The sequence below is a fragment of the Neopelma chrysocephalum genome, unplaced genomic scaffold (genome assembly GCF_003984885.1).
Source record: "Neopelma chrysocephalum unplaced genomic scaffold, ASM398488v2 Primary Assembly neopelma1_96921, whole genome shotgun sequence".
Taxonomy (NCBI): Eukaryota; Metazoa; Chordata; class Aves; order Passeriformes; family Pipridae; genus Neopelma; species Neopelma chrysocephalum.
This window is the reverse complement of record NW_020925564.1, coordinates 719,338-733,521: the sequence shown is the minus strand read 5'-3', so window position 1 is coordinate 733,521 and position 14,184 is coordinate 719,338. Positions and strand designations below refer to the sequence as shown.

General features: G+C 37.3%; 1 protein-coding gene across 7 annotated transcripts in view; it reads right to left on the bottom strand.

The window, feature by feature from the left end:
• The window catches only part of NFIB (nuclear factor I B), a 174,023-nt gene that overhangs the window by 55,121 nt on the left and 104,718 nt on the right, over positions 1 to 14,184 (bottom strand). For all 7 annotated transcript variants that reach the window (XM_027670679.1, XM_027670680.1, XM_027670682.1 and 4 more), the window contains exons 4-6: positions 7,659 to 7,727; positions 5,459 to 5,579; positions 3,711 to 3,829 (exon numbers count right to left, since the gene is read on the bottom strand). In XM_027670679.1, coding sequence (XP_027526480.1) covers positions 3,711 to 3,829; positions 5,459 to 5,579; positions 7,659 to 7,727 — 309 coding nt within the window. The remainder of the gene's footprint in view (positions 1 to 3,710; positions 3,830 to 5,458; positions 5,580 to 7,658; positions 7,728 to 14,184) is intronic.

The following is a 14,184-nucleotide window of genomic DNA, read 5'->3' as shown; positions in this document are numbered from 1 at the left end:
GGGATAGATTTATTTTACTTAGTTTCACAAATGCCACGTTCTGGCTACATCACAAGTACTCCTGTAGTCATTTTGCTACCCCTCATGATGCATGCCTGCACAGAGAACCTATAGAAGCTATGGGGATTACAGCAGAATCACTCCTCTCCTAATGTCTACTCACCGGCTAAACGACATGGTATTTGGTTTTGAAAACAATGGAAGGTTGATCTAACTTATTCTACCCCACTGCAAATTTTCATCTGCCCTTTTTGTAATCTCAGTATATTTATGTGGTACTCATTAATTTTTCTCCCGTTTTCTCTATCAAAATTGTGAGATATCCCTTACACACCTATGGAACTCTAACTATGTTATTCCAATCTGCTTCAGCTGGCATTGTTTTATTGTGTCTATTTCCAGTTCCAAACTACCACCATCAAGACATTTCTGCTTTTTTACAAATAGAGTCAAAGATATGAAAAGCCTACATAATAAAAGAGTCTTTCAAAGCTATCTAATTGCAACTTCTATGAAAATACATTACAGTTAGATATGGAGATGAAGAAATTAGATCTATCTATCTAAGCTCAGAAGCTCTCTGTCAGAGAGCTTAGACAATGAAACTGAAATTAGTAAGGCTGTATCTTAGTATCAATCCCATTCTTCATTTTATTTCTCTTAGAAAAGTTAAAATTGCATTAGAGTGAAAGACAAGCTATCTACTCATAAACACGATATCTCTGCATAGTCTTATTTGTGGGTACTGTGGAAATATTCGCATTTCTGATGCTGATGACCTTTGGACACTGCCTGAAGCAGCAGTACCTGTTGTGACTATATGTGTTCCCTATTGACACCGTATGAACACAAATGTGAGCCCAAATGGCTTATTTCTTTTCATTTACCACTAACTTCATATGGCATGTGGATATCCATAGAAGGGAAGTAATACCAGTGAGACCTCTGGCATAGAAACCACCTCCAAACTGTTATTGCTATTAGCTTTGTGTTTGCAGGCATAAGGAAACAGAAAAACAGGTTTTCATAAACACCACATGATGGTAAGATCTCTGTGTCTGAAGGGAGCTTTATACAGACACGTGCTCTTATGAATCACAGAATCATCATAAAATATCCTCAACTCGAAAGGACTCACAAGGATCATCAAAGTCCAGCTCCTGGTCCCACACAAGACAGCCCCAAGAGCCACACCAGGCGCATTGTCCAAACACTTCCTAAATTCTGGCAGGCTTGGTGCTGTGACCACTTCTCTGGGGAGCCTGGGCCAGTATTCAATCACCCTCAGGATGAAAAACCTTTTCCTAATATCTAACCTAAATCTCATCCTGACACAGCTTCATGCCATTCTCTTGGGTCCTACCACTGGTCACCAGAGAGCAGAAATCAGTGCCATGAAGATGATATCAAGCATGTTACAAACTAGCAGCAGAACAAATATGCCAAGAGCTGCCACATACACCTTCCCAGTGAGGCCATGCATCAAGGACAGGCATTGCAGTCACTACCTTACAGGGTTTTTGCAACAGCAGGATAACCTCAGAAAGTGATTGGAGCCAAACATAACCATTTAGGGGCAAAAGGCTTATGTTTCCCTCAAGTAATGGTTTTCACACTGGACAGTGGTATATTTGTGCCTTTGTAGGAATAGAAGAACATCTTAAGGACAGAAAAAAACAAAATTCTTTATAGTGTCTCAAAGACAATCTCTCTGTCAAGGATCCAGTAAAATTTCACTAGGTACAGTAGTGCTGGAAGACGCAATATTCATGGAGGGATGTAAACTCCAGGAAGTAAAAGTAAAATACACTGATTTAAGCCTGCCTCCTTTATTCTCTCTTCCTCTTATTGGAGTTCCCTGGTTTATAAAACATACAGAGTTAAAGGCTGTTTCAGTCCAGAACTCTAGCCACCCTATGGTACAGAAATTAAGTAAAGGTTCATTGTAAATATACTCCAGCAGTCTGAATCATAACATTGTTCACTACTGATAATTGTAACATGAAGAAAGCTGGTAAAACTGAACAAACCCAGGGTTCATAGAACATGGTTCTTTGCAAGCAGAATGATTCAAGACCTAGAATGTAATTGAGATACTTCAGAACTACAGAAATAATTCACGAAACACTCTGTCAGCAGGACTCATGCTCAGATGTCAATACGGCTCTGCACTTGTCAGAAACCCCTATAGCTCACTCAGCGGCACAAAAGGACTTACTTTCAAAACTGGAGACCAGTTTAGAGAGAAACAATGGGCTGTTTCAACAGCTACAAAAATAATTTATCTAAAAAATACAAAATTTATTTGAGGTATAATCTGATCTTTCATAAAAATACTAAAGTTTCGTGGCAAAACAGGTAGGAAAATATTTTGCATAAAGAGGAAGATTCTGGTTGAGAGAAGTCCTATTTTCTGTTCCTAAATTTGGTTAGGCAAAGCCACAGGTAAGATTTTTTGTAAAGATTCAAAAGTGAACCCTGCAAACAGCTAAAAATAAGACAATACCTGAGCCTCCATGAGAAAAAGCAAGTACAGAAGAAATTATGAAGAAAAAGATTAGTAAATATTGTGCGAGAGGAACAGCCTAATAATGAGACCACAGATCAGTGGGTAAGTAGAAGCAGATTAAAAGGAGACCAACTATAATAGAAATGTGAAAATAAAAGGCAGCTAAATTAAACACCAATCACATGCTACCTTGCACATGGAGATGAAGGAGAAAACTTAGCATGACAAAAAAGAAAGAGAAAGAAAATGGAAAGAAGAAAAAGCCTTAAAACAACATAAAAATGAAATAAAACTAGAGGGTCAGTCAGTTATTGAAGAACGGATAGCAATGATGAACAGTGGACGTGGAAAAGAAGGGCAAACATCAGAACTCAGCAAGGGAAGCAAAGTATTTTTCTCTATTTCACTTGCACATACTGTACTGCACATTTCGCAGACTCTCCAGATAGCTGCAGCACCATGGATCAGCCACAGGATCCATTAACAAACACTGTTCAAATACAAGAGTTTAAATGCACTTTCACACCAAAAAAGGGGTGGGAAAAGACTACAGTGGCATCTAGGTTTATAAATCATCCAGATAACATGAGGGAAATTGTGACAATTAATTTCACTGTTTTGACAGACATAACTTTCTTCTCCACACCAACATGTTTGTTATTTTGGATAACCCAGAACACAACACTTACCAATATCCCTTAGCATATGGATATAGTCCCACAGAGCTACGTGTGAGCTCTTCAGAAAGAACCTATCGGACCTATTCTGAGTCACATGGTGTGGATTAAATGCACATATAGGAGTCTGTCATGGTATAACAGAAACTGCATAATCTAGTGTTGACTAAACTATAGTATCTAAATGTTTTGATTTTTCCTTGAAAGCACGGTACTTAAAACTCTGCTGGGATGATCACAGCATACACAATATCAAGTACCTCACCTTCCACACATCTTTTCAAACAAAGTCTATCGCCTGATGGAAAAATTATTACACAGCTGTTTATACAATATCCTGTTGACTGTTAGTTTTAACTACATTTACAAAACCAGCATATATATACTCCAGACAGAAAAAAAAATATTATTCTGAAAAGCCATCATTTTATTGCAGGAATGGAAAGGCAGATGCAACAACTCATTGTATATTTGAATATACTTCAAGATAAAATACATTCACCTTGACAAGATAAATTACTCACCTTGATCTCTTTCATGCCATGTCCGACTCCCCGCAGCTGGTGAATTTGGAGAAGGATAGAAGTCTCCTGTTGGGCTTGGCTCCATATTTTCATCTATGGAGATAGTTTTGGGTCTTTTGCTGTTGAAGGATTGTGAAATTTGGCAGTGAATATGATATTCAGCTAGTAGTGGTATATAAACTGTTCGGATTTCAACATATATCTCAATAGAGAGTAATTCAGGTTTGCAAAGGAAAAAAAAGTGGATATTAGAGCCTACATTAACTTGCACAGGTGATGTTATTTAGTAATATGTAATGTAGGTATGTGTTTGCATTTTTCACCTGACTTAATATTTCAGAGATGGTATGAACGGGTAACATAAAAGTCTACCAGCATTTCACTGAACAACCAAGAAACCAGTTGCTGTAGCCTACCAAAGAGAGATTGTGTCATGAGGATATTAAATATTACACAGAAACCATGAAAGCAAAACAGTTCACTGGAAAGTATTACTAATAAAGACAAGGTAGAACAGGAGCTTTTGTGAATGTGTTAATGAGGAAAAAATGAATTTTACTGTATTTCATCAGGTCAAACTCCTAAGCTTTTCAAAGGGGTCTAGCCTGAAACAAACACTTTTCACTTCTGACTAGTTTAATCAAAAACGACAAAAGGCCCATATTTCAAGTTGCAGTATATAAAATGAGGCAGAGTTTCAATACAGTGGAGAAAAGTCAAGATTCTTCATAGCAATATATATTGAGCTGTTATACTGACTGCCAAAGAAAACTAGCATGAAGGTTTTAATTGTGTGTCATTGTTGTTGTTATTACTACTACTACTACAACACTGTGATAATTAATCCATCTATTCTAAATAATCCATATATTCTAATTAATCCATCCATTTCTAAAATGTACCTGGTGTACTGCTAAACTGAAAATATGATGGAATGAAATAGGGGAACATGAGCAAAGTAACTCAGAAGCACCAGGTGCTGGTGAAAGAATACCTCAGCCCCCTGACAGTCCTGTTAAATCTTGTCCCACTGTGCAGACACTTCCTGACTCATTGGACTGCAGAAACGTGGGGCACTGACAAGTCCTATAGTGTTTATGATTTCATGGTATATCAAACAATTTTATAAAAGCAAGGGGCCCCAGGGGCCTGACAGACACTATGTTATCTGGAAGTGGGAAGGAGAGCACTGCAGGTCCCCTCCCTCTGTGGGCCCACCAGCCTCTCCTGAGGGAGGAAATGGAGTCTTTCTCAGAAACAGGAGAAGGGAGCACGTTGAACAAGGAAGAAGTGGGTTCCGCAGATTGAATTGCCTTTTCCATGAGAAACAGTAGCTGTCCTAACGTATCTCTCAAGACAGAGATCCAAGAGGGAGCTCCCAAAGACAGCCTTTGTGTCTGCAACCACCCTGAGACCTGCCAGCATGTTCCCAACTGCTAAACCTTCCTCCAACTCAGCAGCATTTTTGGGATGTGTAGCTATTATCTTGGTAGATGATTTAGTGAGCACTTCAAACCCTGACAAAAGTTCTTCAATATCATAGGAAATGACGGGCAATAATTACAACACTTCAAATTACAAGATTTATAACTTACATATCTGTACATAGATTAGGGTACCTACACAAGTAGCTAACCTTGCAAAATCAGAGGAAATTCATAAAATAGTTGGCTGTTGACAGTATTTGCGAGTTGCTTGTCCTACACTATTAAACATGGTTCACATTAGTACTCATTTCAAGTTTTTACCTGCTTGGTGGAGAGGACAAGGACCTCTGTAGATTTACACCCGAATTCATATCATGGTAATATGGCTGGCTCGGAAGCTCTCCAATTGGGAAGTTCACTCCAGTTCCCTGGGTTATGGGTGCTGAAAAACACATCATAACACGTCAAAGATAATCTTCTATCTTTTCAGCCATCTTTTCATTTTTAACACTTGGAAAAATATCAAGATGTTACTGCAGGTATCTAATTTTCTCCCTCCTGCAGAAACCAAGTACAGACAAGTTCTATCAATGATTATATATCTAAAAAAGTCAATTATCTTCCTCAGTACCTAGAAATTCCTTAACAGTTATGCAGACATAATACATTTGTTTTATAAGCGATAACATGGAATCGCCAATATGAAAAAGATAACACAAACCTCAAACACTATAATGAATGATGTAGAGTTTATGAGGACAGCTAGCATCACTTAGTAAAGAACTGGAAAAAAACCCGGAAATAATAAACCCAGGGATACAAAAAAAATCCTTTTCCCTTAATGGTAACTTTTTTTTGTTAATAATAGCCTTCGGTGTTGAGCGCATGTTTTTCTGCTTTCTTTTTCTTTCACCCAGTGCCACAGGTTCTGCTTTGCATATGTACACCTACACACAAATACATACACTCAGCATTATCTTCACCTCCTGTGTACCGTACAGACTCTGGCAACTCAAGAGTAAATTATATGTTACATATTGTGGTGTATTTATCTTTGTTCATTGTCTGTACATTTTGCATTTTAACTACCTTTGGAACTTAAAAGAATAATTGCATGTTGTGTAACGTATCTGTAGGTTTGTATTTTTCCTGACAGTTAAAGTACAACTCTGTTGCGGCTTGAGGTTAAACAAATGCATGGTAAGAAATCCCACGGAAACCACATGCTTTAAAGCTTATTATTAGAAGTATATCATATATAACAGCTGCATAAGGCACGATTTCATAGCATAATTACAATATTGTTTCTTTTTTAGTCTCAATAGCCTGCTACTTTAAAATGTATTTAACCACCTGAAAAAAGAAAGCTGTAATTCACACATCCTCAGCCTCTTAAAACAACAAAACTGTATCTTCTGCAAGCGTAAAAAAGGAGTATGCCTTAACACTGCAGGATGGCAATGCTCACTGTTTTGCTGAGGTACTTCAGATAATTTTAATTGTTGAATATTAATTTCTGACCACAGCAAATGAAAGAACACATGCATTTGAAGCCTCGGTAAGTTAAAGAAATTCCTCAAACATCCTGACCTGGCATGAATTAACAACTGTGCAAAATCGGACAAACAGTTTTGGAAACTTGTGCCTCGTTGGTTTTTCCTCACCTCACCAGAAAAGAGACTATTCTGGACCATTCAGATTTTATAATGCTGGTATCACCACTGCTAACTGTAACTTTCAACTATACTTCTTCTCTTCTTAATAAAGTCTTAGGAGAAATACTTTAATAGTAAAGGGAGAAAAGAAACAATCAGAAAGCAATGTAAAATGAAAATGTGCATGAGTTTTATGCCATACTATTATAGGAAATTCTTAAATGTCAACAAAGCAGATCTAATTAATATTCTTTTTGGATTTTTTTTTTCTGCAGTAGAAGCTCCACCTGTCCTTTTATATTTGTATTTTTGGGGGGAGGGGTTGTACATTCATGTGTGTAATATTTCTGATGCCAAAACAAGACAATATAATTAGAAATTCAATTACAGCCAGTGTTATGACTAAAAGAAACACTAACACTTAATACATTAAGTTAATTATCTTTTATATCCATGCTGCAATTTTTCTTTTAAGAGCTAGAAATTAAAAAACAAACTAAAAGAATAATCAGACATTTTAGTAAAATTCAAGGATGTGTAGGGCAACCTTAAAAAGCTGAAAGTTTAACAAATAAAAGTTTTGCTACATAATTTTGTTGATATATCAGACCATTAAGGTGTGCAGAGGGAGATATAAAAAATGGATTCTATCTTTAAATATCAAAGAGACAGAAGAAGACCCTATTTGTTTTATTACAAACACATGCAAGATGAACAGTAATACTGTGGACAAATACATCAAAATTGTGCATGGTTATAGGCATTTTCTATGCAACTTACATCTTGAGGAGAAAAAACTACAAGGAAAAAACCTTCACTTGATTATAGCAGGTTTTGGAAATGATTAAATGCAAATGATAACTTACTTCTTGACACCCTTACAAGTTCTGACACGTTGAATACACCGGATTTCACAAAACTGTCTTCAAGGTACACTGAAAAAGATCACAGTACCATAATCAGTATAATGAAAAGATTAATAAATAACTATAGATAGCTTTATACACCAGCTAACAATGGTATCAACAGAGTCCCAGAACTATAATACACAGATCAAAGTACACTGAAAGCTGCTCACAGAATCTAATAAGAGCTGAAATTCAGGCAAAGGTAATTTTTAAAATGTATACAAAAATTCACAAGCAATGCACTGAGTCCCTAGCTAACCATCCAAAAAATGTCTGAAAATCAATTTCTTTTATTATTATCTTCAAATTTTAAGTTAGCATTGAACTAAGACCTGTATCAGCTGGACTAAGCAATTTCACCATAGAGCATTCCTGTCGTTGCATATGTTTCTGCTACACAGATTCTTGCTTAACTCTTACCCTCCTGATGGTGACTTTATACTACATCTTCCATTACCAAATCACCATCTCTGAGGCAGATGAAGTGTTTGATATTATTTCCAGTAAAAACAGGAACTGAACAAAACAGCTGAGCTATTCAGTGGGTTTTTTACATACATGCTGAATTATATATCTAGAAACCTATGTTTAAGAAAACATATATTATTGGTTTGCCTTATGATTACTTATTCTAAGATAAATGTATATGATACACTTTCCCTTCTGCGAAATTCAGGCTCAACTTGAAACAGCAGATGATAATCAAGACTTATCTCAGTACTGTAACTAGATAACCTCACGAAAAGAGAGCTAAGAAACAGTTTTCTGTGGAAGTCTCATATCAATAATCGCTGCAAAAGCTGTATTATTGAATTTGAGATTACATGGCATCACAGCCTTTACAAGTAGTAATAAAAACCATTTACCAATAAAAATATTTAGATCTATATTTAGTGCACATTGCTGCTCCAACAGCATTTTTATTTGCTTTCATATGAGACAGTGCACTAAAAATTTCTTACTGTGGATTCTTTAGTTTCTTTTCTGAATTAAAACAGCTTTCTTTCTTTTGGAAATAAACTGCCAATTTTCTGTTCCAAATGTTTGAATAAGTAAAAACATTCTGAATATCTTAGCTAACAAAATAAACAAACAAATGAAAATTGCACCTACTGGAATATTTACTGATTTAGAAAAGAATGGTTCAGTACTATTTTCTTTGGATTTCTTTTCGCAATTACTGATTTCATCTTCAAGTAATTTAGCAACACTGTCACTATAATAATAAAAGTGACCGTAAAAGCAGTACACTTCACTTGAGAGGTCCATCCTTGGTATACTTGGATAAATCTCTACTTACTTTTCATGGTCAAACAAAAAGGGCAGAGGCAAAAAGAGTGGTTTTTACTGCTTACTCGCAGTCTGTGAAATCCCACAGAACTGTCTCCTCCATCACCTCTGGTATATTTACCAGTGCAGGTATAAACAATGCACCTGACAGCATAAGCTGAAAGAATCTGAACAAATTTGACTGAGCACGTTTCCTGACATCTCTGTTACACTGTCAGACCCATAACAGAGTGTCAGTCTTTCCCAGATGAAAACAATCCCCGGATAAAGCGCTGTGGGTGTGCATTGTAGGCCTGTGGGATCATCCTGAACAGTGTTCTACCAATGCTGTCATCTTCTCATCTTCCAGTCAATGTCACTTCGCACACTACACTTGCATGACTTTATTTCCACTAGTAGCTCTGCAGGTTTCCCTCTCTTTCTAATTCATTTCCTTCCATATTTTTCTCTCTTTCATTTTGAACAGCTTCTCTCCATCTCCACTATTTCCTCTTTCATTACCCTTCCCCTGGATGTTGCAGGCCTCTGCAACCTTATATGTCTCCAGTAAGAGCTTTTCTCTTTCATCTTCTGCATTCTCTTGCACTTTTTCTCCATGTTTTTTGTGGATAAAAAGATGGCATGGCTTCTCAAATATTTACTTCTTTATTTGACAGAACTTGGCATACCCACATCATAAAAAAATACAAAGAGTAAATTTTTATTTGTCCTTTCCTTCTCAGTTTCTGGTTTTTAACCTAAGAATGGGCAAGCTGGATGAATGCTAGTAACTCCTCAAACAATAGCAATCTTTCCCTTCTCTGCTTATTTCCTCTAGCAGGAACATCTGAAGTACCACATGGAAGGGAGATTTCCAAAGAAGAATTTGGTTTCTTGATTTTAGTTGCCCCATAAGTAAAGTGTGGCTTAAAGCCAGCATACAGCCATGCAGCCAGCTCTGAAGCTGATAATGAGATATGGTTGAACTTCTCCGCTGTTTTTTCAAACACCACTACTTTGGAGCACAATGCCTCTCACTCAAGTCAGACTAACTTGAGAGGAGCTTTTCCCAAGTGAAGATTAATCAAACTATCATTATAGTGAGAAGAAGGTCCAAGGCTCCTATTAAAAGAAGAAAAAGCCTATCTCACATTTTATACACAGATGTGTACATGTGTATGCACATACAAACTCAGACACACATGTTTAATCTTCAGTCTTCTCTCCTGAATTCTTAGTTTTTTCTCACTGACAGTAATGAGAATATCCATATAACATGAAGAGCAATACAGCCTTTCTCTCCTTATGATAACAAAATGGGAGCAGGGAAAAAATGTTGACACCGTGATACCACTATTTATCACTCCTTCACAAAAGGATGCATTGTCAACTGATGGATCACGTCTTTCACCCAAGTTTCATTCTGCCTTGGATGGGCCAAAAATAATGACACCCACAGATATATGCAAATGCTTTGCCTGGCATAAGGAAAGAGAGGGATCAATCTCCATCAACTTAAAAAACAACTAGACTTTTTTCTCTATGTTATGTGACAAAATATTATTTAAAAAATTGATGCAACAATAAACAGTCTATCTCACAGGCACTGAGAAACTTCATCCTAAACCTTATATTCCCACAGGGAAGGTGGACTCCAGTGGTGCATCTGGGTGCAGAACAATAAACACAGTATGTTCAATTTCCAGTAAACGTCAAGTTTCACCTAGTTATGAAGATAATCTACGGTGAGTATTCTTTGTTCTCAGCTATTCAACTATTCTTTGTTCTCAGCTGTGCAATAGGAAAATGTTCTTGCCATTAAACAGTGCAAGAAAATGCACTCTCTATAAGATAAAGGTTAAACAGCAAGACAGTATGCAGAAGGCCAACAATACAGGACATTTTCACTTTACGGTGTGACAGTGCCTTTCACCTTGTGAAACTGATCACCCGACTGAATTAGAGTTAACATTCATATTCTCGTTACCACACTGCAGGCAAGACAAAAATATGTGTTGATACTTCATATGGTATAGGTCTTACTGTTTTTTTTGATTAAGCATTCCCTAGTGCACTGTTTGCATGAACATGTTAAAAAGCCTTAAATTAGCATTCTTGTTGTGTGTTTATGATCTGTTCAGTAGAGACATTAACGCACTTGATAACAGTCTATTGTTGTATTCCTCATAGAGGATTTACTGTATCTTTTGATGATCATGATAACACTTTGCTGTCTCTATCATTCAAACCTAATGAAAGCATTGAGTATTGTCATTTACTAAAATTCATCTTGCCTGAGAGATGGCACTGCCTAAAATGCATTTTACTAATTGACATTATTCTTAAAAATCTGATTTTTACAAAAAGAACATTTCTGACAAAACCACCGTAGTGCAAGTCTGTATAAAGACTCAGTAACTTCCAAAACCCATATATAACAGTAGATTGTTTTCTGTATTTCCTTCTAGCTTTTGTACTGGGTGAGTATAAAATCTGTTTTCTCTGCTTACCTTTTTTACAGAAAATTCATTTCTGAAAAATATATTTTTCAAACAATTCCCCAATGACCAGACCAGTGCCATCAAGTATGAAGGGTAAAGAGGTTAAGCCAAGAAGCAGTTCTGATCAAGCTCCCATACGCAAGGGAGAAACCTTCAGTAATACCTCCAACTGCTATAGAAGTCATTCTGTCCTAGTCCTTCTACTCTATTCCCGTACTATGCCTTATACTGTGCCTTCAAGAGATGAGTTGCAAGGATAGCTTTTAACCATTTTAACCATGCAGAGACTTAAACTGAGGGGGGGAAAATAAAATTGTATAAGCCTACTGAAAGATAAATTCAGTTTGCACTAACAATTACTCTAACGGGCTTGTTCTCACATTACTTAAAAGTTTACTAGTGACGTTTAGCTTTACAAATCTTTAACCAGTCTTTTTATGTCTTCTAATTCAATTGTACTTTTATGAATAGAATGCCTGTTTACGTTCTGTTGCATATTGACTAGGGCCAAACCATAAAACTGTTTCCTGGTATCATTTTACATCTAGTTTTTTCATTGATACTGCCTTGGTTTTGAGCAACCTATAAAACAGGGGTACGGATCCAAACAGTGCTGGAACAAATTTGTATTGGTGTGCTTTTATTTATGGATCTTTAAACAGAGCAATTACACAGTACTAGATACAGTAGAGTAATACTACTATAATACTGTAATTCTACTGTATAGTAGAATGATGTTGTACCTGTCTTACTGCTGGTATAATTCTACTGTGCAGAATTATACTAGAGTAAGACAGGTACAACATCAGGAGCTACTGTGAGAAGAAAGGCTGGAAGCTTCAGCCTGGTGTATAGCAGAGAGCTGTATGTAAACGTCAAGTTACGCAGTGTAATGTTCTGGATGCTGTTACAATTTTGTACAGCTATTTACAGTCCAAACTGATAGTGAAAAATTAGTCTCACACTGTTCTTTGTAAGTCAAAATATAGTCAGCAGACATGCAGTTTGCTTTCTTACTGCATGCTTTTTGAAACCAGTATCTGAAAAAAGGTACCGGAAACAGAGTATTTAAAGGCAGTTATGGGTGGATAGTATTAGCCAAGGAGTGACAAAGAAGATTCTAGTGATTATGTCATTTGAAACACTTGAACTAAGGTCTGTCCAGAGAATAAGGCTATATTGATTATCGTGCAACCATCTCCAGCCACGTGACATACCCACAGCTTATTTTGGTTTGTTTTTCCTGAAAGTTGTAATAATGTTTTAACTGGGGCAGGAAACAAACATGATGCAAAAAGATGCCCTGACTCCATTGAACCTTTTAGCATGATGAGAAACTAAAAACCTAAATATGCCATTTTCAGAAACAAATGAGATTTTCAATACCCTCAAGACTATAGCCAGAACTACAATATCCTTCACTGTTGCAGTAATTTGAAAAAGTAAACACCAGTTTTAATGGACTCTGGAATCCATGTACTAGAATCCAAGTGAAATCTAGCAAGAAACAGAAAGGGTAACTAACACAAATGCAGACTCACCTTCCACTCCAGAAGGTCTCAGGTTATACAGAAACTACAGTCAAAATTTAAGAAGAGGTTGGGGGGACTGCTTCCTAACAGCTATAGTATTACCAGGTACCAAAAAGGAATTTCCTGATGCCAAAGCAGGTTTCAGGAATTCTAACTAGCAACATAAGATTTTTCAGTAAATTCTTGCCCTGCGCACACTTGGAAGTAAAATCCATTGCAGCCAACACTGAACACCACTGCACCTTAAGTGAACACAGCATAAGAATTATCACCGCATCACTTATTCACACAGTAAGTTAATAAAGAAGAACAGTCAATGCAAACAAGAATTCAAAAGTAATCTTAAGCCAGCAGACAGTAGTAATCACCCACACCAAATTTTAAATGATCATGCAAGGCCAAAAACTCTCCCTTTTGGAAAAAGGGGCTGTACACTCTGTGCAGGTTTATGATTGCCAAAATAGCACAGCTGGGCTCTGCCCCCAGACTGTCCCACTCGGCTCAGTGTTGGGAAGCTGATGAGGAAGAGTACCACCTCTCAATCACTGGCATTATTAATTCATAAGGCATTGGGGAAAGGGAGAACTTCACAGAAAATCAAGCCCTGACCAAATCCAACCCTGTTGTATTTGAAGACCACTATCTGAGATGGCATGGCTGAAGGCATATGGGAAACAGCAAGCATTTCAGAATCTCCACTCCCATGCTGAAAAACAGTGTTGATTCATCATGGCTAGGCTTCGCGAACGAAGATTTGGGAAGGGCTCTACCCATTTTTCATGCAAGCGCGTTGGTGGCTAAAAAGGCCAATACGAGAAAGGCAAGTCCGGTTGCAAAAGACACAGCAGAAAGACTCCTTAGATGGTATATTCTGCAAGGTTCGATTCTTTCTGCGTTGTCTTTTCTCCTCAAGAGTGATCCTGCGTGCCTTCTCAAAAGCATCAGCAGCGTTATAAATGGTCTGTCTCCAGGCCTCCCGATTAGAGGCCAGAGTAGACCAGTTATGGTGATCAATATGCCCGAGGCTGAGTTGTTGCTTCAGGGAGTCCTTGTATCTTTTCTTTGGAGCTCCTCTCTTGCGGCAGCCAGTGGCAAGTTCACCATAAAGCAGGATCTTAGGGAGGCGGTGGTCCTTCATCCTAGAGATGTGCCCTGCCCAACGCAGTTGCGTTCTCAGGAGCA